Source organism: Pelobates fuscus, chromosome 3, assembly GCF_036172605.1.
Source record: "Pelobates fuscus isolate aPelFus1 chromosome 3, aPelFus1.pri, whole genome shotgun sequence".
Lineage (NCBI taxonomy): Eukaryota > Metazoa > Chordata > Amphibia > Anura > Pelobatidae > Pelobates > Pelobates fuscus.
The window spans coordinates 139,345,879-139,368,669 of NC_086319.1; the positions used below are offsets into that span (position 1 = coordinate 139,345,879).

Below are 22,791 nucleotides of genomic sequence, written 5' to 3' on the forward strand. Positions count from 1 at the left end.
GCCGGCTTTAGGGGTGTGCGAGCTTAGGGGGCGCCCTGCGGCTGACACAGCTCACACATGGCCGGCCGTAATTTAAAAAATAAAAATTAACTCCACAGGTAACTGTGTGATTGTCAGTGGGAGTGTGACTGTCTGCCTGTGTGTGTGACTGTCTGCCTGTGTGTGTATGTGACTGCCTGTGTGTGTGTCTGTGTGACTGTCAGCCTGTGTGTGTGTGTCTGTGTGTGTGACTATCTGCCTGTGTGTGTGTGTGTGTGTGTGTGTGTGTCTGCCTGCCTCTGTGTGTGTGTGTCTGTGTGTGTGTGTGTCTGTGTGTATGACTGTCTGCCTGTTTCTGTATGTGTGACTGTCTGCCTGTGTGTATGTATGACTGACTGCCTCAATGTGTGGCTGTCTGCCTGTGTGTGTGTGTGTCTGTCTGCCTGTGTGTGTGTGTGTGTGTGTGTGGCTGTCTGCATGTAAGTATGTGTGTGTAAGACTGTATGTGTGTGTGTAAAACTGTATGTGTGGCTGCCTGTGTGTGTGGCTGCCTGCCTGTAATTGTGTGTGAGTGTGTTTATTTACCTGTAACTGTGTATGCGTGTTACTGCCTGTGCCTGTGTGTGGCTGCCTGCCTGTAATTGTGTGTGAGTGTGTTTATCTACCTGTAACTGTGTATGTGTGTTACTGCCTGTACCTGTGTGTTTCTGCCTGATCCTGTGTATGTGAATATCTGCCTGCGACTGTGTGCATGTGGTGGATTTGACAGTGTATATGTATAACTGTGTGCATCTGACTGTGTGCACACAACTCTGCAAAAATATACACCTGCATTCACACACAGGCTTAAATGCATGTTTTTATCTGAATTAAATAACCATCACACACAGTCAATAAACCCAGCACAAATATCACATACAACCAATACACGCATATCACACACTATTAATACACCCATCACAAATATCACACACAGCTAACACATAGCATACATATCACACAAAGTAATCACACCTACTATCACATACACAGACAACACAAACATTACATCATACATGGATGAGGGGGGCTGGAGGGGTGGAGACGTTGTGAATAGTTTTTACACAGGGCGCCTGCATGGGCCGATCATATAGGTGGTATTGCAAATTTGCTAAACCACCTAGTATGGGCCCTGCCAGGAGGCCTGCAGCTTGTCATTGTGGACTGGCCTTAGGATTAACACTTTCTGTCCTAGCTGAAAGCTGCAGTCCCTGGCTCCCCTATCATACCATCTGCGCTGTCGCTGTTGGGCTGCCTGGAGATTGGTACGTACCGTCTAAGTCAAAGCCATCAGGCGCTCCCTAAACTCTAACACGTATGGGACAATAGGAATACCATTAGAGGTCACTTCTTCATCCCAGTGTTCTCTAATGAGGTCTAAGGGACCCCTCACCCTTCTTCCGAACAACAATTAGAAAGGAGAGAACCTGGTAGACTCTTGGGAAACCTCCCTATAGGCAAACAGTAAGTGGGGTAAAAACCGTTCCCAGTCCTTCTGAGTGTCTATGAACGTACGGATTATCTGTTTAAGTGTTCCATTAAACCGCTCACAGAGACCGTTGGACTGGGGGTGGTAGGCAGAGTTTATGATAGGTTTTATACCACATACCTTCCAGAGTTGATGAGTGACCTCGGCAGTAAATTGGGTGCCCCTATCTGAAATAATCTCCCGGGGAAATTCCATGCGGGAGAAGATTTGCATCAGGACATCTGCTATAGTTTCTGCATGAACATTGTTCAGTCCCACCGCCTCGAGATATCTTGTTGCATAATAGACTACGGTCAAGATGTACTTCTTGCCGGAGGGACTGGGCTTAGCTAAGGGTCCTATTAAATCGATGGCCACTCTACTAAAAGGCTCTTCAATTATGGACAGGGGATGGAGTTTCGCTTTATAGCGGTCCCCTCGCTTCCCTACCCTCTGGCAGGTGTTGCAGGTTTGACAATACTGTCTAATGTATTTTGAGATACAAGGCCAGAAGAAGTTCAGAGTTAGCCGATGTTTAGTTCGGCTAATCCCTAAATGTCCTGATAACGGTATATCATGAGCGATGCGCAGCAAATCCTGTCTATATTTGCGGGGAACAATTAACTGTTTAGTGGGCATATTGATAGACCTGGCTTCTATCTTCTCTGTGTAGCGGTGTAGTAAACATTTGTCCCAGACATATCTCTCCCTCTAGACCAGCCTGGTTCTTGTCTATTCTATCCTTCTACACCTGCAGGGAGGGATCTAGGGCTACCTCACTGCAAAATTCTAAGGGAGCATCCCAGGGGAGAACAGAAGGAGTGTGGGGTAGGTTGCTCACCTGAGCCTCAGAGTGATCGGATGAAGCCGTGGTGCGGGCTGCTGCCGGGTGACAACTTGGTAGGCTTCCTGGATGGTGGTTCGAGGAACAAAAGCGGAGGTGAGCTCCCCCAAGTCGTTGCACAAAATGACATCTGCAGGCAAGTCCTGCATGATCCCCACCTCAATGCCCGCTGACCTTCAATCAAAATGTACCTTGGCAGTGGGAACTTTGTAGATTGCTCCCCCTGCTACTCGTACTGCCACACAATCCCCAGTGAGTTGGTTCTTTGGGACAAGGTGGCTCCGGACCAAGGTCAGGGTGGCCCCAGAATCATGTAATCCCTGTATACGTTTCCCTTCCATGTGTACGACCTGACGGTGACCCCGGCGGTTATCGGATGCGGCTCAAGGAGTGCTCCTCTACCTGTGTGGCTGTCATGGGTTGTTTACTCTGGTAGCAATGCACAGCAGCCCGAGCACTAGGGGGTTGGCCTTGGTTGTGCCAGGTTTGCCGGTTTCAGTTTAGTGGGCATTCTCTTTGCACGTGCCCTTGCTGGTTGCAGGTGTGACAGCGGATCGGAGGCCGGGTTATGTATCTTGGAGGGTACTGGTTACTGGCTCCCCCTGGTCATAGGTGACTTGATGTGGTAACCGCTGGAAGGGGTGCTGCAGATCCGTAGACGGCGCAGTGTTGTGATCGTTGGTCTCGCCTGGCGTCTTGATGGTCATCTGCTAGCCTGGCGGCTTCTTGCAGGGTACGGGGTTTACAGTCCCTTATCCAGTTCTGCAGGTCTATCATCAGCCCCTTGAAGAACTGTTCCAACAAGATCAATTGAAACAGATCTTCCAGGGTAGTAGCTTGTGTTGCTTGCACCTATCCCCTGGTGGCTCGGTCTAGGCGGTGAGCAAATTCTGCATGGGAGTCTTTATCCTGTTTCTTAACATCCCTGAATTTGAGTCTGTAGGCCTCTGGGGTAATGGCATAACAGACTAGGATGGCTTGTTTTACCTTTTGGTAGTCCCTGCTGTTCTCATCTGGAACTGCGCTGTATGCATCTGCTGCGCGGCCAGAGAATCTACCGGCAAGCAGGGGTACCTGGTCTGCTGAGCTGATATCATGCAGCTGGCACAGCCTTTCAAAATCCTGCAGATATGTGTCAATATCGCCCTCTGCTTCTGTGTAATTTTTTAAAAGCTTGGTAGGGAATCTTGGCTTGGGTGATGCTGGATGGGGCTGGTGACCCTCTCTGGATCGCTGGTGTGACTGTAGTTGTCTGGCCATGATGTATTTCTGCACATCTGCCATCAGTCTCTCCAAGGTTTCTGTGGGTGGTGTTTCTGGATAAAACGCCAACCTGCTCCTTTGCTCTTTCTGAATTCAGTTTGCTCTATCTCCAGTGGAGGCGCTGCATGAGTTGTTCTGTCTCCCTCCATGAGTTCGGCAATAAGGACAGTTTTCATCTTGTTGCTGGATATTTTTCCCCTTGCTTCCAATAGTTCCTTTAATGTGGTTCGCTTCAATATTGCATAGTTGGTCTCCATTCACTGTCCGTTCGTATAGTTTAACATATTCCCAAACTCCGGTTTTATCCGAATGGTTGTTTCACCAAACCGCTGTTTTTCTTTTCCTCGTTCGTATAAAGAACTCCCAAACGCTGCTTTGCTGTGAGGTTTAAATCCCGTTGATTGCCACCAATTGTAGCGAAATAGTAGGTTAATCCACGGTATCTCTGCTGGTAGTCAGGGTTCTGCATGTAAAACACAGGTAGCTGTGACAAACTGCCATTTGCCATTGGGCATTGGAGATGACTGATTGCCAGCCTCCTGCCACATGACTATGGCCCTGGGATGTTTGGCCCTTTAAAAACAGTGTATGGACATATTGAATCTTTTGGGACACTTGTTCTGCCCTTTGAATCCATGGGAAGGTGTGCCTCTTCCCCTCCCCCTGCCCCATTGTTCTCCAGCAGAGTGTTGCCCCAGGGACACTGCCAAACCAGTTGGAACTGGCTGTTGTGTCCCTCCTCGGTCAAAATATGACTTCCACCTATCTCCTGAACCACTTAACCGATTCAAGTGAAATTTGGATATGTTTGTCCCCCAATTATGCTGGTTATAAAAATAATTTATTGATATTGCATGTAAACTCACAAAGTTATGAAAATATATAAAAAGTGTAACTTTTCAGCTTTGAGATAATTGAGTAGATAGAGTTAATTAACTCAATTATCTCCTAAGCAGAGGGGAGGAAATCACTGTAACTGCTGGGTGTGCTCTATTGTCATCTTGTGTATGATTGGTTGCTGTAACTGTATTGTCGGTGCCCCACAAGGTCCAGTGGGTGGTTTCTAACCTGTAAAATCCTGCATAAAAGCAGCAATAAACGTTCAGTGGAGTCAGATCTTCTTGACCCTCAACACATAGTCTTGTCTCGTGATTGGAGGGGACAGCTATACTCACACTGGGGATTGCTATGCTCTGAATATTTCCCTGAGCTCTAATCACTTAGTTCTTTTAAGATCTTGTTCCTGATACGCTCTCCTGGAGAGGTCTTCCCCACACGGTCCTGGGGGACAGAAGCTGATCCAGGGTGGACAGAAGACGGCGAGACCCCAGTTAAGCTACGGCGATTGTGGAGTCGGCGGTGGTTGTGGTGTCTGGTGCAGTACTTGTGGTCCTCGGCGCAGGCTAGGAAGTGACCGTACTCGGTCAGAGTATGGGGAGTTCCGTTACAGTAGTGTAGTAATAATCCCTTTCCCCCCCCCCAAGAACTAGACGACACGTAGTTTGGGAATCAACTGAGCCTTTATTCCAAAGTCACCATATTTATACAAGTCCCCAGGGCCACCATCAGGGGGTGAAAACCATGATGGTTGTCACAGACCCGGCGGCCCTGGCCCATCAGCCCCAGCCACCCTCCTGCAAAAAAAGATAAGAAACAGGAGGGTGGCTGAGAAATGAGCTGTGTGTGTGTGTGTGTGTGTGTGTATGTATGTATGTATGTATGTCATTATGAATGTATGTCTGTACGTATGCCAGTATCAATCTGTATGCCAGTAGCAATGTATGTCTGTATGTCATTATGTATTTCTGTATGTCATTATGAACGTATGTATGTGTGTATGTGTGTATGTATGTGTGTGTGTATGGATGTCAGTGTTTGTATGCATGTATGTATGTATGTAAGTCTGTCAGTAAGGCTGTATGTCATTATGAATGTATGCATGTATGTCTGCATGCCATTATGAACGTATGTTTGTGTGTATGTGTGTATGGATGTCAGTATGCATGTATGAATGTCTGTCTGTGTATGTATGTGTGTGTGTGTGTGTATGAATGTCAGTGTCTGTATTTTTATTTATTTTATTTATTATTGCTATTTATAAAGCGCCAACAGATTCTGCAGCGCTGTACAATTAGTGGAGAAACGTACAATATACACAGACAAATACAAGAGGTAAGAGAGCCCCGCCCATAAGCTGATATCTAGCCATTGTGGGGAGAAAAAATGCAGTCTTTCACGGAGTTGAGTGAGGCCTGAATAACAGAGAATAGGATTGAACAGTTATATGGAGGTATTTACAACTGGGGAGGAGAAAAGAGGGGGGGGGGGGGAGGGGTAGAATATCCATGTGTTCTATACTATGGAAAAGTTTAGCAACCAAATTCTATTACCCAAAATATTAATAACTGTCTACATGAAATATTGGTCAGAAACATTAAATGACTATAGTACATACTGCATGCACAGAATATTACAAACTACAGGTAAAATGGTTACAAATCTATAGTAATACATGAGAATGTTAGCAATCCAGGAATACAGGAGGTGGAGTATCTTCCAGCTTCAGTCAGTACCTGAGAGTGGTAGGTGTTTCACTGCAGAATGGGAAATGCAGTCTTTCACGGAGTTGAGTGAGGCCTGAGAGTGGTAGGTGTTTCACTGCAGGATGGAAAATATATGTAGACATGCATTATGAATGTATGTCTGTATGTATGTCTGTCAGTATGTCTGTATGTCATTATGAATGCATGCATGTATTTCTGTATGCCATTATGAATGTATGTCTGTGTATGCATGTGTATGTATGCATGTATGTATGTATGTTTGCATGACTGTCAGTGTGTCTGTATGTCATTATGAATGCATGCATGTATGTCTATATGTATGTATGCCAGTATCCATGTATGTCTGTATGTCAGTATGTCACTATGAATGTATGTCTGCATGTCATTATGAACGTATGTCTGTGTGTATGTGTGTATGGATGCCAGTATGCATGTATGTCAGTATGTATGAATGCATGTATGCATGTCAGTATGTCTGTATGTATGCATGTATGTCAGTATGTATGCATGTATGTCTGCATGTATGAATGTGTGTCTGTGTATGTATATATGTGTGTATGGATGTCAGTGTCTGTATGAATGTATGTATGTATGTATGTCTGTATGTATGTATATGTGTATGTATGCCAGCATGAATGTATGTATGTCTGTATATCATTATGAATGGATGTCGGTTTCTGGATGTATGTCAGTGTGTATGTATGTATGTATGTATGTGTCTGTATGTCCTCATGCATGTGTGTCTGTATGTATGTTAGTATGTGTCTGTCTGTCTGTCACTATGTATGCCTGTGTGTCTGTATATGTGTGTATGTCTCAGTATGCGTATCAGTATGTATGCCTATATGTGTGTATGTCTGTTTCAGTATGTGTGTCTGTTAGTATGTATCTGTGTGTGTATCTGTGTCCTTTTGTATCAGTGTGTGTGTTTGTGTCTGTGTGCGTATTCCTGTGGGCGGGATTTGGAGGTGGACCCTGTGGGCGGATTGGAGGTGGGCCCCAGGGGGCTCAGACCCTGAGCTGAGTTAGGGGCCCCAACATTTCTGGTGGCGGCCCTGCAAGTCCCCACGCAAGGGGTTTCCATACTGGCATTGCAGGGGTTTTTCTTGGGTGGACTCTGGAAAACTTACCCCTGCAAGGCTATTTTCCATCATACATTGCTATACTGGAGAGATAATTGCATAAGAATATACTGTTAATTATATTATCTCTCCGTACAGCAAAAGATACCATTTTATATAAAAATCCATAACTTGTAAATTTTTACTCGGAATTATCCGAATGACCCTTCAGTAAATGGCTGGGATCTTAGCGCACCATCTGGCGAAATACCACTCAGATCCGTTCACTAGAATACGAAAGCCATTTGAATGAAGGGTTCATACCAACACACATTGCAATTATATCATAGAAAGTGAACTGTTAAAATACGCGGGTTCAACAGTTTTAAAACTGTCGAACGTCGACCTATTTGAACGAACACATATTTTATACGAAAGACCTGGAAGTCCAGTGGTGTTCGTGCAGTCGAGTAGCCGATTTTAGTTCCAGGCACTCGACAACCAAACACCGCTGGGCTTTCGTGAACAAATATGGCCGCTGCCACATGTTCGTTATACGAACGGCGGCCACCCATAAAACCCATTACTGTTATGTTGTTACAATGTTGCCGGTTCGTTAATTGGAGACACACACCTCCCTTGTGTGGTCTCCCGTTCGGCAGTTCATTAGTTTCGTGAAACAAGCATGTGAATGCTGCAGTCTTTAAAGTGTATAAAAAGCATACAAATACTGCCTTTAACCCTCTAAAGTGGCTAGATTTGCCACACGGATCTAATAAAGTTATTTAATAGTTTTCTTTGCTTTTTATATCATAAGGCATTTTACGCCTACAACTGGACCTAAAGCCTGTATTAGGATATTAAATTAAATTGGCATTATACTGTTATGCCAACTTCCCCTTTATGCATCTAATTAAATATGCTATCGCATAGGTTTCAAAGTGGTCTGTTGAGTTTTTCCTGTTAGAAATGGGGGACATAAAATAAAAGAAAATAAGACAATTTGAAATACACATCTTTTAATCCCACCCCATTTTAATAGCATACAAACCACAAGCAATCTTTGAAAAAATGTATTGACCGATAATTGCCAGAGCGTTTGCAAAAGTAGGAAAGGTATTATTATATTTTGTGCTCTATAGTGCATATACCAGTAGTTCCCATGCTGATGCCCTGCTGAACTATCAATGATCTAAGCTTTAATGCAGCGGTTCCCAACCCATTTCTGAAATACCCCCTACCAGTCATAGGCGTGCGCACCCGGTGTGCCGGGTGTGCCTGGGCACACCCTAATCCCGTGGCACGCCTATGGAGTGAGACCGGCAGGGGAGATCTCCCTTGTCGGCTCATGCAGAGCTGGCGCTATCCGATCGCCGGCTCTGCTCTAAGCCTCCATGGGTCGTTGGGGGGATCAAAGATCTCCCTCACCAACCCACATGCAGGGAGGGAGGCAGGCGGCAGCTCCGCCGGGATCCTCTCGCAAGATCTGAGCGTTGCCGCGGCAACGCTCAAATCTCGCAAGAGTGAACTCTAGTCCCGCAGGCTAGAGTTAACTCTCCACTGGACCACCAGGGACGGCAGCAGCAACAAGGATCCCCTTCCCTAAGAAGGGAGGGGGGATATTAAGTAATCTGCCCCCACCTCCACTGGGCCACCATAAGGTAAGAAGGGAGGGGAGATATTTATTAATCTGCCCCCACCTCCACCCCCACAAATCACCCAAACATACAGCACACAAACACACTCACACAGTACACTAACAGCACCCTTACACACAGCACACTAACATAACCCTCATAAACACACAAACAGCACCCTCACACACACAGCACACAAACACACAATACCCACACACAGCACACAAACAGTACCCTCACAAACACACAATACTAGACATGTGCAATTCGTTTCGGGTCGAATATGTATTCGGACGGATTTCGGGCAATTACCGAGGTCCCGAAGTTCCGAAATTACCGAAGTGCTGAAGTTCCCGAAGTTGCCGAAGCGCCGAAGCACAGTACTAATATACTTACCCAGTGGAAGAAGAAGAATGTTACACTGTATACAATTTTAAATAAAAAGTATACAAACGTAGCCAGGATTCAGCTGTAAAAATTTGCAACACTTACAACAATCAAGTAACACACATTCATATAAAATATAAGTTACTTGGCCAGTTAATGTAATGACAGGAAGGAATAAGTAGATAACTCCCTAATTCCCACGGTATTAGGGAGCTATTTACTAAAAGGCTGAAAGACCTAAATTGGTCTTTCAGACAAATTTACTAATACTAAGTAAAGATTATTTAGTATTAGTAAATTATGCCCTTACTCACTATACCGTGAGTAGGGGCATGTCTATAAAAAAAAACACGTCTCCCCTCCCCCTCCTAACCTGAAGGGGGGACCTATTGCCCCCACCCCTGAACGGCGGGTGAGGGACTTAAAGTAAAAAGTATTCTTATCCCCCCCCGGCCCCCACCTCTGAGTGGCAGGTGGGGGCCCTAAAGTAAAGTAATGGGGGGACCTATTGTTATCTCCCCCGGCCCCCACCCGTGAGCGGCAGGTGGAAGCCCTAAAGACCAATTAGGGGGGTGACTTAATGTCCTCCCCCTGGGCCCCACCCCTGAGCGGTGGGTGGGGGCCCTAAATACTAATTGGGGGGGCTAATGTCCTCCCCCCTGGGCCCCATCCCTGAGCGGCAGATGGGGGCCCTAAATAAAAAAATAACCCCCCTCCCCAGGGGTCCCCAAACCCCTAGTCACCCCCTCCCCCCAAAAAATGAACCCCTACCTACCTCCCTCACCCTAAAAATAATGAGAGGGGGCCATTTAACTAAGTACCTGAAAACAAATTGAGGACCCCTAGTCACTTGGGGGAGGAGGGGGTTATGTTTTTTATTTAGGGCCCCCACTCGCCACTCAGGGGTGGGGGCCGAGGGGAGGACAATAGGTCCCCCAATTAATTTACTTTAGGGCCCCCACCTGCTGCTCAGGGGTGGGGGCCGAGGGGAGGACAATAGGTCCCCCCATTATTTTACTTTAGGGCCCCCACCCACCGCTCAGGGGTGGGGGCCGGGGGGACGACAATAGGCCCCCCTTATTCTAATTTAGGCCCCCACCCGCCGCTCAGGGGTGGGGGCCAGGGAGGGGGACCAATAGGCCCCCCTTTAGTTTAAAAGCCCCCACTCGCACATAATGGGTGGGGGCTCGGGAGGGGGGACCCTTTTAAAAAAAACAAAAAAAAAATAGTTTAAAAGCCCCCACTCGCGTGTCACGGGTGTGGGCTCGGGAGCGGGCATCCATTTTTTTTTTTAAACAGTGAGCAGCCACTGGCTGCTCACGGTTTAATAGACATGCCCCTACTCGTGGTATAGCGATTAGGGGCACAATTTACTAATACTAAGTAATTTTTACTAAGTATTAGTAAATTTGTCTGACAGACCAATTTAGGTTTTTCAGCCTTTTGGTAGATAACTCCCTAATACCGTGGGTATTAGGGAGTTATCTACCAAGCGGCTGCAAGAGAAGTTCCGAAATTCCGAAGTCCCAAAGTGTCGAAATGTCGAAGTTCCGAAGTTGCCGAAGTCCCGAAGTTCCGAAATTACCGAATTTCCGAAGTGTCAAAGTTGCCGAAGTTCCGAAGTGCCAAATTGCCGAAGTCCCAAATTTCGCAATGCCGAACCAATTTTTTTTCCCATGCACATGCCTACACAATACCTACACACAGCACACAAACAGCACCCTCACACACACACATAGCACCCAACACCCTCAGACAGCACACAAAACACACACATCACCTTCACACAGCACACTAACAGGACCCTCACACACAGCACACAAACAGCACCCTCACCCACAGTACACTAACAGCACCCTCACAAATACACACACAAACACCCTCACCCATATAGCACACTACCAGCACCCTCACACACACACACATCACACTAACAGCACCCTCACACCACCCTCACACAGCACACACACACAGATCAGTGTATGTATGTGTGTGTGTATATATATATACACACACACATACATACATACACACACACGCAGCGTGTGCTTGTGCTTTAGGGTGCACACCCTAGTGCAATAGGCTGCGCACGCCTATGCTACCAGTCCAGGATTTAGGGATTACCCTGTTGTGTCTAAAGTTTATTTTATTCCCTATAAAAACACCTCGAACACAGTTGGGTAATTCCTAAATTCTAGACTGGTAGGGGGTACTTGAGGACTGGGTTGGGAACCACTCATTTAATGTGTATGAGCAAGTCCTGTCTGGGGTGGCGGAGAGTACTGCATATGCATGCTTGTGAGATTCCACATATCCCCAGCCATTTCCCAGGTAAAGCTCGAAGGGAATAGTGAACCTTTAGTATATTGTAAGAGACTCATTCTTATATGCACACTTGGGGCAACATAACAGCTTTAAGGCATTTGATAGCATATGACCATTAATATGCTGTACCTTGTCTGCATGTTCAAATGTTTATAGGGTTTTGCAAAAATAAATAAACATATGTTTTGTAGGATGCAGTACCATAAACCTGTCTCCTTAGCCACAGGCCCTCACTCCAGAAAAAATACTTCCTTATCAATTGTATGTATACGGTTTTTAACTGCACTGAGTAATTTAAATACGTGTTCTGTAACCTTTCAGCACTCGCGGACCGGCGTCAGCCTGAAATAAAAATCAATGGTGTGTGTGAGGGGAGCAGTTTGTGTGTATGTGTGTGTGTATGTGGATGCTGTGTGTGTGTTTGAGGAGTGCAGTTTGTGTGTATGGGGGGCAGTGTGTGTGTATGCGGAGCAGTGTGTGTGTGTGTGTGTGTGTGTGGATGGGGGACAATGTGTGTGTGGATGGGGGGCAGTGTATGGGGGGCAGTTTGTGTGTGTGTAGGGGAGAATGATTGTGGGTATGTGGGGTTGGAGAATAGATTAATAAATATATATATTTTTTTAATTAAAAAATAAAATAGTACTTTTAATATCCCCCCTCCCTGCTTACCTTTGCCTGGGAGGAGGGACAGTACAAGGCAATCCTTGGTAGTCTGGAGGGGAAGCCCTGGTGGTCCAGATGGTGAGAGTGCTAGCTAAGGCTAGAGTTCACTCTCGTGAGATGTGTAGCGTTGCAGTGGTAACCACGGCAATGCTCTAAGATCGCGAGAGTAGAACCCGACGGAGCTGCAGGTTAGAGCTCCCCCCCAGTGGCGTACACACACACTCCATGGGGCCCTGGTGCGAAACTGATCCGGGGGCCCCCCTACCATGAACCTCTCCCCCCTGACTGTGGGCCCCTCCCCCCCGACACATACATACAGACACAAACACATACACACACACCCGACAGACACATACATACATACACACATGCAGACACATACATACAGACACACACGAAGACACATTCATACAGAGACACACACAGACACATACAGAGACACAGACACACACATACATACACACATACAGAGACACAGACACACATACATACACACAGATACACACATACAGAAACATACACACACACATAGACACAGACACACAATCATACACACATACAGAGACACAGACACAAACATACATACACAGACATGCATAGACAAAGACACATACATACATACACACACACACAGAGACATGGACATACATATGGATACACACACACACACACACACAGAGACACAGACATACATACATATACACACACACATACACAGACATACACACAGATACACAGACACAGACATACACACATACAGAGACACAGACACACACACATACAGAGACACAGACATACACACATACAGAGACACAGACAGACATACATACACACATACAGAGACACAGACACAGGCATACACACACACACATACACAGACATACATACACACATACAGAGACATACATACACGCATACACAGACACAGACATACATACACACATACACATACATTCACACATACAGAGACCCAGACATACACACATACAGAGACACAGTCATACATACACACATACACAGACATACATACACACATACAGAGACACAAATACCATGTGTGGGTCCAGTGGTGGCTCAGCCTGATGGGAGTCAGAGTTCCCACTCTGACTCCCTCCTCCTTTCTGTTTCCTCCCGCGCGGGCTCTCAGTATGCTGGGAGGAGTGACGTGCGGTCACTTCCTCCCAGCCGTGATGATGTCCTCACAGGGGGCCCAGTTGAGCACTTAAAGCGCTCAGCGCAGACCGGGCCCCCTTTAAATCCATGTCCATCGGGTGGCCCTGACAGCATGGGCCACCCGATGGACCCCTTGACATTCGGCCCCGTGGTTTGCCGCACGGGCCGGGGCCGCAAAGTGTGGCAGCTGCTACCCGGTCGCGGGGGGGCCGCAGGGCGGCCGGGCCCCTTGGAGTACGCCACTGCTCCCCCCGTTCCTCCCTCCCCTGCCGACTACCAGCATTAGAGTGCTAGCGAGCCAGACAGGGAGATCTCTGCAGGCAGGAGAGAGGGAGGCACATTTCCCGGTGCTATGATCATTACATCATAGCACCAGGGAAATATTTCACAGCAATTTATTGCCGGTCTGCAAAAGCTTTAACCCGACGATATAGTTGGGTGAAAGCTTTTGCGGACGGGCAGTAAATCCTTGCGGAACGGTGTCGGTCCACAGACCAGTGGTTGAAGACCACTGATCTAAACTACGAAACAACCTGCATGAGAAAGAGAGGACACCCAGGGAGAAATATAGCAAGACTTTCACCACCTCTTTGTAGTTTCTCTGACTGTCAGAAGCCACACTGTGACTTAAAAGCAGCTTACTCAGTGCTGTTACATATTCATATATATTTTCTTCACATTTTATTTTTTAATTATACCAACCTGTAGAGAAAACCACATTTTTTGATAAAAGCTTGTAGTCCACAATTGAAAACTGTGGCAATTCAATCCTGTCCACTCCTGTAACCGCATGATTGCCTCCACGCCAGTAAAATTCGATATCATCTGTGGTATAGCCATCTAAAATACAGAGAGATATAATGAAATACCCAATAAAAAATTGTGGGATATTTATTAAACACAATGTTGTGCCGAGTTCAGGAATTTTAGCAAAAATGTCGACATAACAGAGATGGTTGTTTTAGCATATATTTTTTGCAATATGGTTTTCAACTTGCTGTTTAGTAACTAGGCCTTTAAAATTATTACATAAAAACACTTTAAAAAGTCTATATACTTTTTTTTTTTTTTTTTTAAATACATGCAAAATTAACTTGACATTCTGGGTACCAACACAACTCTAGTATATTTTAGTCTTATATTCATGCTGTATTTTTCTCCACATTCAACCCTTTAGTTTTGCTAAACAAAATAAATAAAACAAAAGAAGCTAAAACAAAAACACAAAAAGACCTCTTACGTTTTCTGTTGCATAATACTAACCACTGGTTTTTGTTTTATTTTACTACTCAGGAGATTTCAGTAGAGAGAAAAATATAGCATGCATATGTGGTTACCCTTCAAATTAAAGGGACACTATAAATATGTTCTTAGTTGTTCTGGTGTGTATAGTATGTTCCTGCAGGCATTTTAATGTAAATACTGCCTCATTGAAAAGGCAGTGTTTCTTGAGTTAGTGCTGCACATTGACATTCAGCGTCTTCATGTTGTGCATGGAGGTGCTGAACACTTCCCGTAGGGATGCATTGATTCAATGCATCTGTTTGAGAACATGCTGATTGGCGCAGAAAAGCATTTTCCTGTTGGAAAGCATTGGATTGGCTGAGATCTTTAATTCTGATTATCTCAGCCAATAAGGCGGAGCGTGGGCAGTACTTTAAAGCACATAAAACACTTAAAGGATACCTCTTGTCACTTTTTAATTTAATCTATACATTGTGCTAGAGGTTTTAAATAGAATACATAAAATAGTTTTTCAGTAAAAAAATGATATATAAAATAGTTTTTCACCCAGCTTTTAGTCAATGCCTTATCATACACTTAAAGTCAAGGCATTGACTGACAAGCAGGGTCAGCCATAGGCTTTTAGACATCCTGTTCTAAAAATCTGCACAGCTCCTATCCCTGGCCACATCTCTCACTTGAACTCCCCTTCATCAAATATCCCCCACTTTTAAAAACCTCCCATTCATATTTTAACAGAGCTTCCTGTACCCCAGTTGGGTACCTCCGCCGACGGATGCTCCTAGTGCTCACCGAGGACTCCTAGCACTCCACCAGACACCATCAGCACCGCAGTCCGCACATCCAGCGTTACAGCTTGGCTGAGAACTCGCCATCCTCTACGACAAGGCTCCAGGTTCCAGTGGGTGAACCTCTGCTCCAAGAGAGAGTAGCAGGAACAAGCTCTTAAAAGAGCTTGTTCCTGCTCCCATACTCCCTGGGGAGTATGGTGATATATCAATCCCCAGATGAGGCTCTATGTTGCGGGTAAAACAGGAACTCAGCAGATCTGGGGGTTTATTGAACAGCTTGGTCTTTTATACAGTTTTCCCCACAAGGTTACCACCCAGGTGGACATTGTGGGGCACAAGACACAAAGCCAATCAAAACAGTATTGTACAGTTAGACACTCCCAGATACTGTACACAAACCTTCCCCTCTGCTTGGGAGATAATTGAGTAAGGTACTGTAATTAACTCTATTATCCCCAAGCAGAAAAAACAAAATTTTCACAAAACCCAGAAAACACCCCAAAACCATATATCCATCCTTGCATAGCCCTGATCTGGGTGTACAACATATCCAAAAGTCACCCAGATCAGAGCAGGGGTTCAGGAGATTCCTAGAAGTCTCTTTTTACCAACCACATGCACATTTTCATGCCCACAACAGTTCCAGAGAATTAGGCTGTGCGGACGTTTCATTTCCAAAACTAAGTTCAGTCCAAATGCACGAATGGGGGCCGTTCGTGAAAATAGCCAATGTTAAAGTGGCGTTCGGATTGTCGAACACCGTTCAACTCCCGTCAAAGAGTCGAAGTTCCGGAGAAGGTAAAGTTCAGCGATGTTCGTGCCGTCACGTGTCCGATTTGAGTTCCATGAACTCGACGACAAAACACAGCTGAACGCGTTCGACTAACCAACATGGCCGCCGCCACGAGTTTGACTATACGAACGGCGACCACCCAGCCGTTCGTCAATTAGGATGCGGTTTAGCTCCCAGCCTGGGAGGTAAATTGGCTGCACACTCCACTTGTGTGGGGTCCGGCTGTTCGGTAGTTCGAAGTTCCACTTCGAAAGTTTAAAGGGGCATTATGCTAAGTCCCAATATGCACAAATAGTGTTTTTAAAAGGCAATACACCCCAGTGGCCATACTCACAGGTCAAGAGGCTGTCAAGCAGGCCTCTCCAAAACCCAGTGGCAAGGTTACTTTCGCCACACATATTAACTCTATCAAGTGTCAAATAAATAACCGTCTTGTGAGTTGCTGATCTTGCTAAGCTTGCTAATCTGCAGTAATGCTGGTCTGTAACCAGCGAAGGTAATGTGCATTTTGAGGAGTTTCACAGTTCCACAGTAATAAATCTCACAAAAATGTGATGTAAATTGTATTGGCTGTGTGTGATATTTGTGATGGATTTAGTGGCTGTGGATATTTATTTCAGATTTCAAAAATGCATTTAGGAAACTGACTGTAGGCATAGACATCAAACTCCTCTAACACCATTCTTTTTTTTTTCAATATCTGTTTTTATTTGGTTCTTCTCTTCAGCCGAAGAGTAAATTACGACAATGGGGTACAAAAAGAAAAAGGGAGATTAGTGAGGGAATTTCCACGCGCAGGTGGTGGTGGGGGGGGGGACATGAGCAGTGTCCACAACATGGAAATCACATAACATTACATGAATGAGATAGTGAGCCGCTTACAAGCAAGGATCACTGTGTACCATAACTCTCATGCGTTAATATTGACTTAACCTTTTTCAATCACAGTCGGTATCGCAATATAGTGTTGATCACATCTACTTTGTACCCTACGTGATGACCATGCTCCAATCTAATATAAGCCTGAAGAACTAGTAAGCCACATTCATTTACATCTTCCATATTGGTGTATAATATTTGGTTGTCGCTCTGGTTAAGTAGGTATCGGGAGGTTGCGGGTATGTCTTGTTATTGTCATGGTTAAGAGATTAACCTCACCCTCGCCTATCCTCTGCCACAGCCCGTTGTGACCTGCGGGTATGATACCCCTGCGTGGACTCCATGACTAACGGGTCGTCTCCTGGCGTGGGTGGGTAAACAGGGAGAAAATGAAAGGGAGAAAAATAAGGTGGGGTCATATTTGGTTCATCATATCGCCCCTTCGTCTTTCATTTGTAGGGTTTGCAGTCCTTGGGCTGTAGTCCAGTGCATTCTTGGTCGTTCGGTAATTATATCAGTATGTGATTGGATATGTTTTGTGAGGTAGGCCGTCTCATCTCTCGCTTCCTACTACAGTCAAGAGTCATTGTTAATATTATCAGTGAGCGTCCAGAACGTCATGAGTGGTATTCCCACTAGGTTTCTAGATGCCAGGGGCCACCCTATCTGTTTGGCCAGCTTTTTCCGTCCTCTCGGACCAGCAGTCCCACTCTTGCACGTATTTTTGTTCATTGCCCCGTACTCTGCTTGCTATTCGTTCATAGGAGCTAATCGTGTCTAGCCTTTGACAAATGCTCTCCACTGTTGGTACTGGTTTACTCTTCCAGTGAAGCGCTATGGTAATTTTTGCCACTGTAAGAATATTGAGCACCACTGTGCGGTTAACGTGATGCATTATCTCTGGGGCAATGTGTAGTAGATACCCCTTGGTGCCCCAAGGGACTTTGCATTGTGTTATGTCAGCTATCAGTGACCCTATTTTTTCCCAATACTCTCCCAGGGTTGGGCAGTCCCAGAATACATGTAACATCGTGCCCTTGCCTTCCTCGCATCTCCAACATTGCCCAGAAGCATCCACATAGATGCGCGACAACCTGTGGGGCACCAAGTATCACCACATCATTATTTCGCAATAAGCCTCCCAGAGCGACAGGCTCCTCGCTGCGCGTTTGGTGTTGCGCATTGCCTCATGCCACTGAGCTAATGGGATCGGGACTCCTAACTCCTCCTCCCATTGAGACATGTAAGATAATGTATGGGTTGCCGGGCCTAGCAGGATAGTTCAATAGCAAAGGGCTAGTGGTTTTGTACACTTAGATGACAGTAGTTGTTGTGGCTGTGATAGTTCAATAGCAGAGGGCTAGTGGTTTTGTACACTTAGATGACAGTAGTTGTTGTGGCTGCTCCTCGTTCAATTTCGTTAACAGGGCGCTTTTTACCCTCAGGTAAAAATATGTCTCATCTGCAGTGAGTATTGCTGTTGGAGAATGGGGAACGGTTTGATTTCTGGTCCTATACATAAGTCGCCCACCTTGATTATGCCTTTATCGACCCACTGCTTTAGAGAGGGCCCCCAGTGCTTCCACTGGCGCTGACAGGAGTAGTGGTACGGTCCTTATTATATAATTGCCCCAGGATACCCAGGATCTCAGTTGAAACAAGCGTTCTCTAATGCCAGCCACAGTGGCTGGGAGCAGGTGCTTGTTGGCTGTAATAACCGTATACTTTGGGCTAGTGTTGTGGCCCTGTAATAGCCTCTCACGTCCGGGAGACCCAGTCCTCCCTTGTCATATGGGAGACCCATGTTGCGTTGTGCCACCCTAGGTGGTTTTTGTTTCCAAACATGTGCGTTTATCGTGGATTGAAACAGGGATATGAGTTTGTTCGGCAGGGCTATGGGGAGTGTATGGAATAGGTAGAGAATTAGGGGCAACACCATCATTTTCAAAGTGTTTATGTGCCCCAGCCAGGACACTTCCAGGTCCGCCCATTTCTCTAGCGCCTTTTTTTTTTTGTGCAGTGTTGGGTGGTGGTTCTCTTTCTGAATGGTCTGAAGGGGTTTTGTCAAGTTTATTCCTAAGTATGCCAATGAGTCACATCGCCAATCAAAGCTGAAGCGTCCCTTCAACTCGGCCACCTCGTTTCGTGGGAGGTTAATAGGTAATGCTTGGGTTTTGGCTGTGTTGTTTTTATAGTGCAAGTTTTGGCCATATTGCCCCACGAGTTTCAGCAACTCCAGGATAGAAGCGACTGGTTTCATGACGAAAAGCAGGATGTCGTCCGCAAAGAGTGCTAATTTCTTGATGCCCCCCTGGTGTGTGTAGTCCTATGATTTGCATATGTTGATTAATTTGTCTTATGAGCGGTTATAGACATATAATGAAGATGTTCGGGGATAACATGCACCCTTGGCGTGTGCCGTTGAGGATGTGGAATGAATTTGAAAGAAAGCCGGGGCTGAAGACTTTGGTCGAGGGCTGTTTATAGAGTGCTAAGATACTACGAATGAATTCGGGGGGGGGAAATTCATTGCCACTGGGGTCCTTTCCATTGAACCCCAGTGTAGGCGGTCGAACACCTTTTCGGCATCCAAAGCTAGGATCAGACCCTTTTGGGAGGAACGGTTGGCCCAATCAATGAGGTTTAGGAAGTGTCTGGTGTTGTCCCCTACCTGCCTACCAGGCACAAAACCTGCTTGCTCCGCGGATATCAGCATGGTCAGGAGAGGTTTGAGCCTCGACGCCACTAATTTGGCATACAGCTTTATGTCCGCATTGAGGAGGGAGATGGGACGGAGGTTGGCGCATACCGTGGGGGCTTTGTTGGGTTTGGGCAGATTGACAATATATGCACCTAGCATGTCCTGTGGGATGTCGCCAGAGTTTTTGATAGAGTTAAAGAGTGTAGTGAGGTGGGGGATGAGTTGTGTTGCTAACTTTATATAGTAGTAGTTGGACAGGCCATCCGGGCCGGATGCTTTATGTTTAGGGAGCGATCGTATCGCTGATGCAACCTATTCTTCAGTGAATGGTTGTGTGAGCGAGTCCGCTTGGTCTGGCGACAGTCGGGGTAGAGTCGTCTGTGACACGAAATGCTCTATTTCCTCCCTAGTTGGTTGATGGGTCTTCTGATCATTGCCTAGTTGGTATAATGTTTCATAGTATTTTTCGAGTTCGTTGACAATGTCTTGGGGATGATAAAGTTTGGTCCCTACTGTGGAAGTGAGGAAGGGTATTTTGGATTGTATATGTTTCTGTTTTAGTTTATTAGCTAATATTTTGCCCACTCTGTTCCCTGTTATGTAGTAGGCTTGTTTGAGATATTGCATGTGCCTCTCAGTTGTATGCAGTTGTACGGCTTCTAGTTTTGCTTTTAAAGTTACTAGACGTTTGTGGACCCGTATTGTAAGGTTTGTTTTATGTTGGGCTTCGAGTGTGGAGATTTCCCGCTCTAGGTCCATCTGTTCCTGATTTTGGGTTCTTTTTGTCATGGAGCCGATTTGTACTAGGTGACCTTGCATAACCGCCTTGTGCGCTTCCCATTGGGTCGTCAGAGGAGTCGAGCAGTGTGCGTGGTCTGAGAAATAGTGTTTTAAATGGGATTATACGGCCTTGAGGTGTTGCGGGGCATCTAGTATCGCCTCATTCAATCTCCACGTGCCTCTTGCTCTAGCAGGGTGAGTCCGACCAGGTGATGGAGCCAACGCGCCCTGTGAGTGCATGTGATATAGTGCGTTTGTCAAAGAGGCATAGGTCTATCCTGGAGTATGACATGTGGACTCGCGGATAATAAGTATAGTCCCTAGACCATGGGTTCAGGTTACGCCATATGTCATAATAGCCATGGGTGTGTAGTAATTGTGATACATGGTTCCCTAGGGAAACCGACCTGCTCTCTGGCGGCTTGTGGTTCATTCTGCATATGTCCATGAATGGCTCTGGCATGCAGTTAAAGTCACCACATATTATTGTGTGTCCCTGTTTATGCCAGTCAATTTTCCGGAGGGCCATGGTTAAAAAGGACTTTTGGGTGTCGTTGGGGGCATACAGAGATGCCACCGTTATTTGGAGGCCATTGAGCGATCTCACTAATATTAATAACCTCCCATCCTTGCCCGTGTGTTGTTTGGTGAGGGAGAAGGCCCAGTCCCTGTGAAAGTATATGGACACCCCTTTAGATTTTGTATTGGCCATTGCATGATAATCTTGGGTGTAATGCTTTATTAGGAATTTGGGTGGGCTACGGTTGCAAAAGTGAGTCTCCTGTAAGCATACTATCGCTGCTTTTGATTTAAAAATGTCGTTTGCTGTCATCCTGCGTTTGTGGGGACTGTTCAGACCTTTGACGTATATAGAAAAAAAGTGAGAATACGCCATTATCTTATATTGGGTAAACGTGGAATAAGGGGGCGCGGTGACTCCTAATTTCAGTATGTGTGTCGTCATATGTGAACCAAGGGGTTGGAGGGGTAGTACAAGGACATAAAGGGGAAATAAAGTATATACATGAATTTAACGCCTCGTTAGGCATTCTCCGCGACTGATGCGAGGGTCGGCTATCCTGGCCGCCCCTTCGCCATCTGTCTTGGGGGAAATCTGGCCCGCATCGTAGCGGCGGAAAGACCCTCTCCTCTCTCATGTGCACCGTCTTTGTGGTCAGCACCTACGCTACCACTTGTCGTGGGGTTGCCTCCCTGTCGGCAGAATCTTACTTGCCTAGCGTTGACATTTGCCTTTGCTCATGCTCCATTCCCTAACCCTGGGGACATTTCTCGTCACCATAGGCCTGTCAATGGGGTGTAAGTTGTCACCACACCTGTCCCGTCTGCGCCCTTGTCCCATGCCCACCAACCCAGCCTCGGGCTGTGCCTGCCCGCCCTCCCCCCAGTCCCTCTTTTTCACTGTCCCTGCGTTGAGGGCATTCGCCAGCTCTGCAGGGGATAGGATACCTTGCTCGACCATTAAGGAATGTCGGCCGTTGGCGGCGGTGCCGTAATGGCTAATCATGCAGGTTCAAGGTGTCTTGTGGTTTTAGGTGGAGCTGCCTGCTTCCACTGGAGGCCCGGGGGGGGGGGGGGGGTGTAGCGGAGGGCAGTATTATAATCCACGATCTCCGCTGGTATTACAGGTAAATCCACAGTCAGCGCTGAAAAGTAAGGCAATGTCCCAAATCCTCCCAATAACCGGACGAAACACAGTATGGGAGTCAACTAACTGGCTTTATTCACAGGCTTGTATATTTATACAGTTCCCCATGCAAGGGGTTTCCTTACAGGTAGTTCAGGGGATTTCTCCCATCAGGCAGTGTAATTCACCCAGCAGGCATTGCTGCACGAGAGGGATACTCCCACTAAAATGGAAGGTTAAGTGGATTATCCCTTCGTGCAGCAAAACCGACAATTCACATAAAAATACATTTTCTGGACATTATTCGTCACATTGACATAACCAAACGTTCGGTAGATAGCTGGGGTCTGAGCACACCTTTTGTGAGAATACCGCTCAGATCCCAGCTGAAATGACCGAACGCCGCAGCAAATACGGTTTTGCATTGAAGTTCCCCTCAATCTGTCAATTGCACTTAGGGGAACTATCCGACCGAAAACCGGGCTCCCGAACGGTCTGGAAGTACAGCGGTGTTCGTGTCGTCGAGTAGCCGTTTTCAGTTCCAGGCGCTCGAC

General features: G+C 46.2%; 1 protein-coding gene across 1 annotated transcript in view; it reads right to left on the bottom strand.

Annotated features, from left to right (window-relative positions):
* LOC134602533 (gamma-aminobutyric acid receptor subunit beta-2) overlaps positions 1–22,791 on the bottom strand; it is a 1,133,816-nt gene that overhangs the window by 292,918 nt on the left and 818,107 nt on the right. Inside the window, exon 6 of the mRNA XM_063447493.1 lies at positions 14,106–14,243. Coding sequence (XP_063303563.1) covers positions 14,106–14,243 — 138 coding nt within the window. The remainder of the gene's footprint in view (positions 1–14,105; positions 14,244–22,791) is intronic.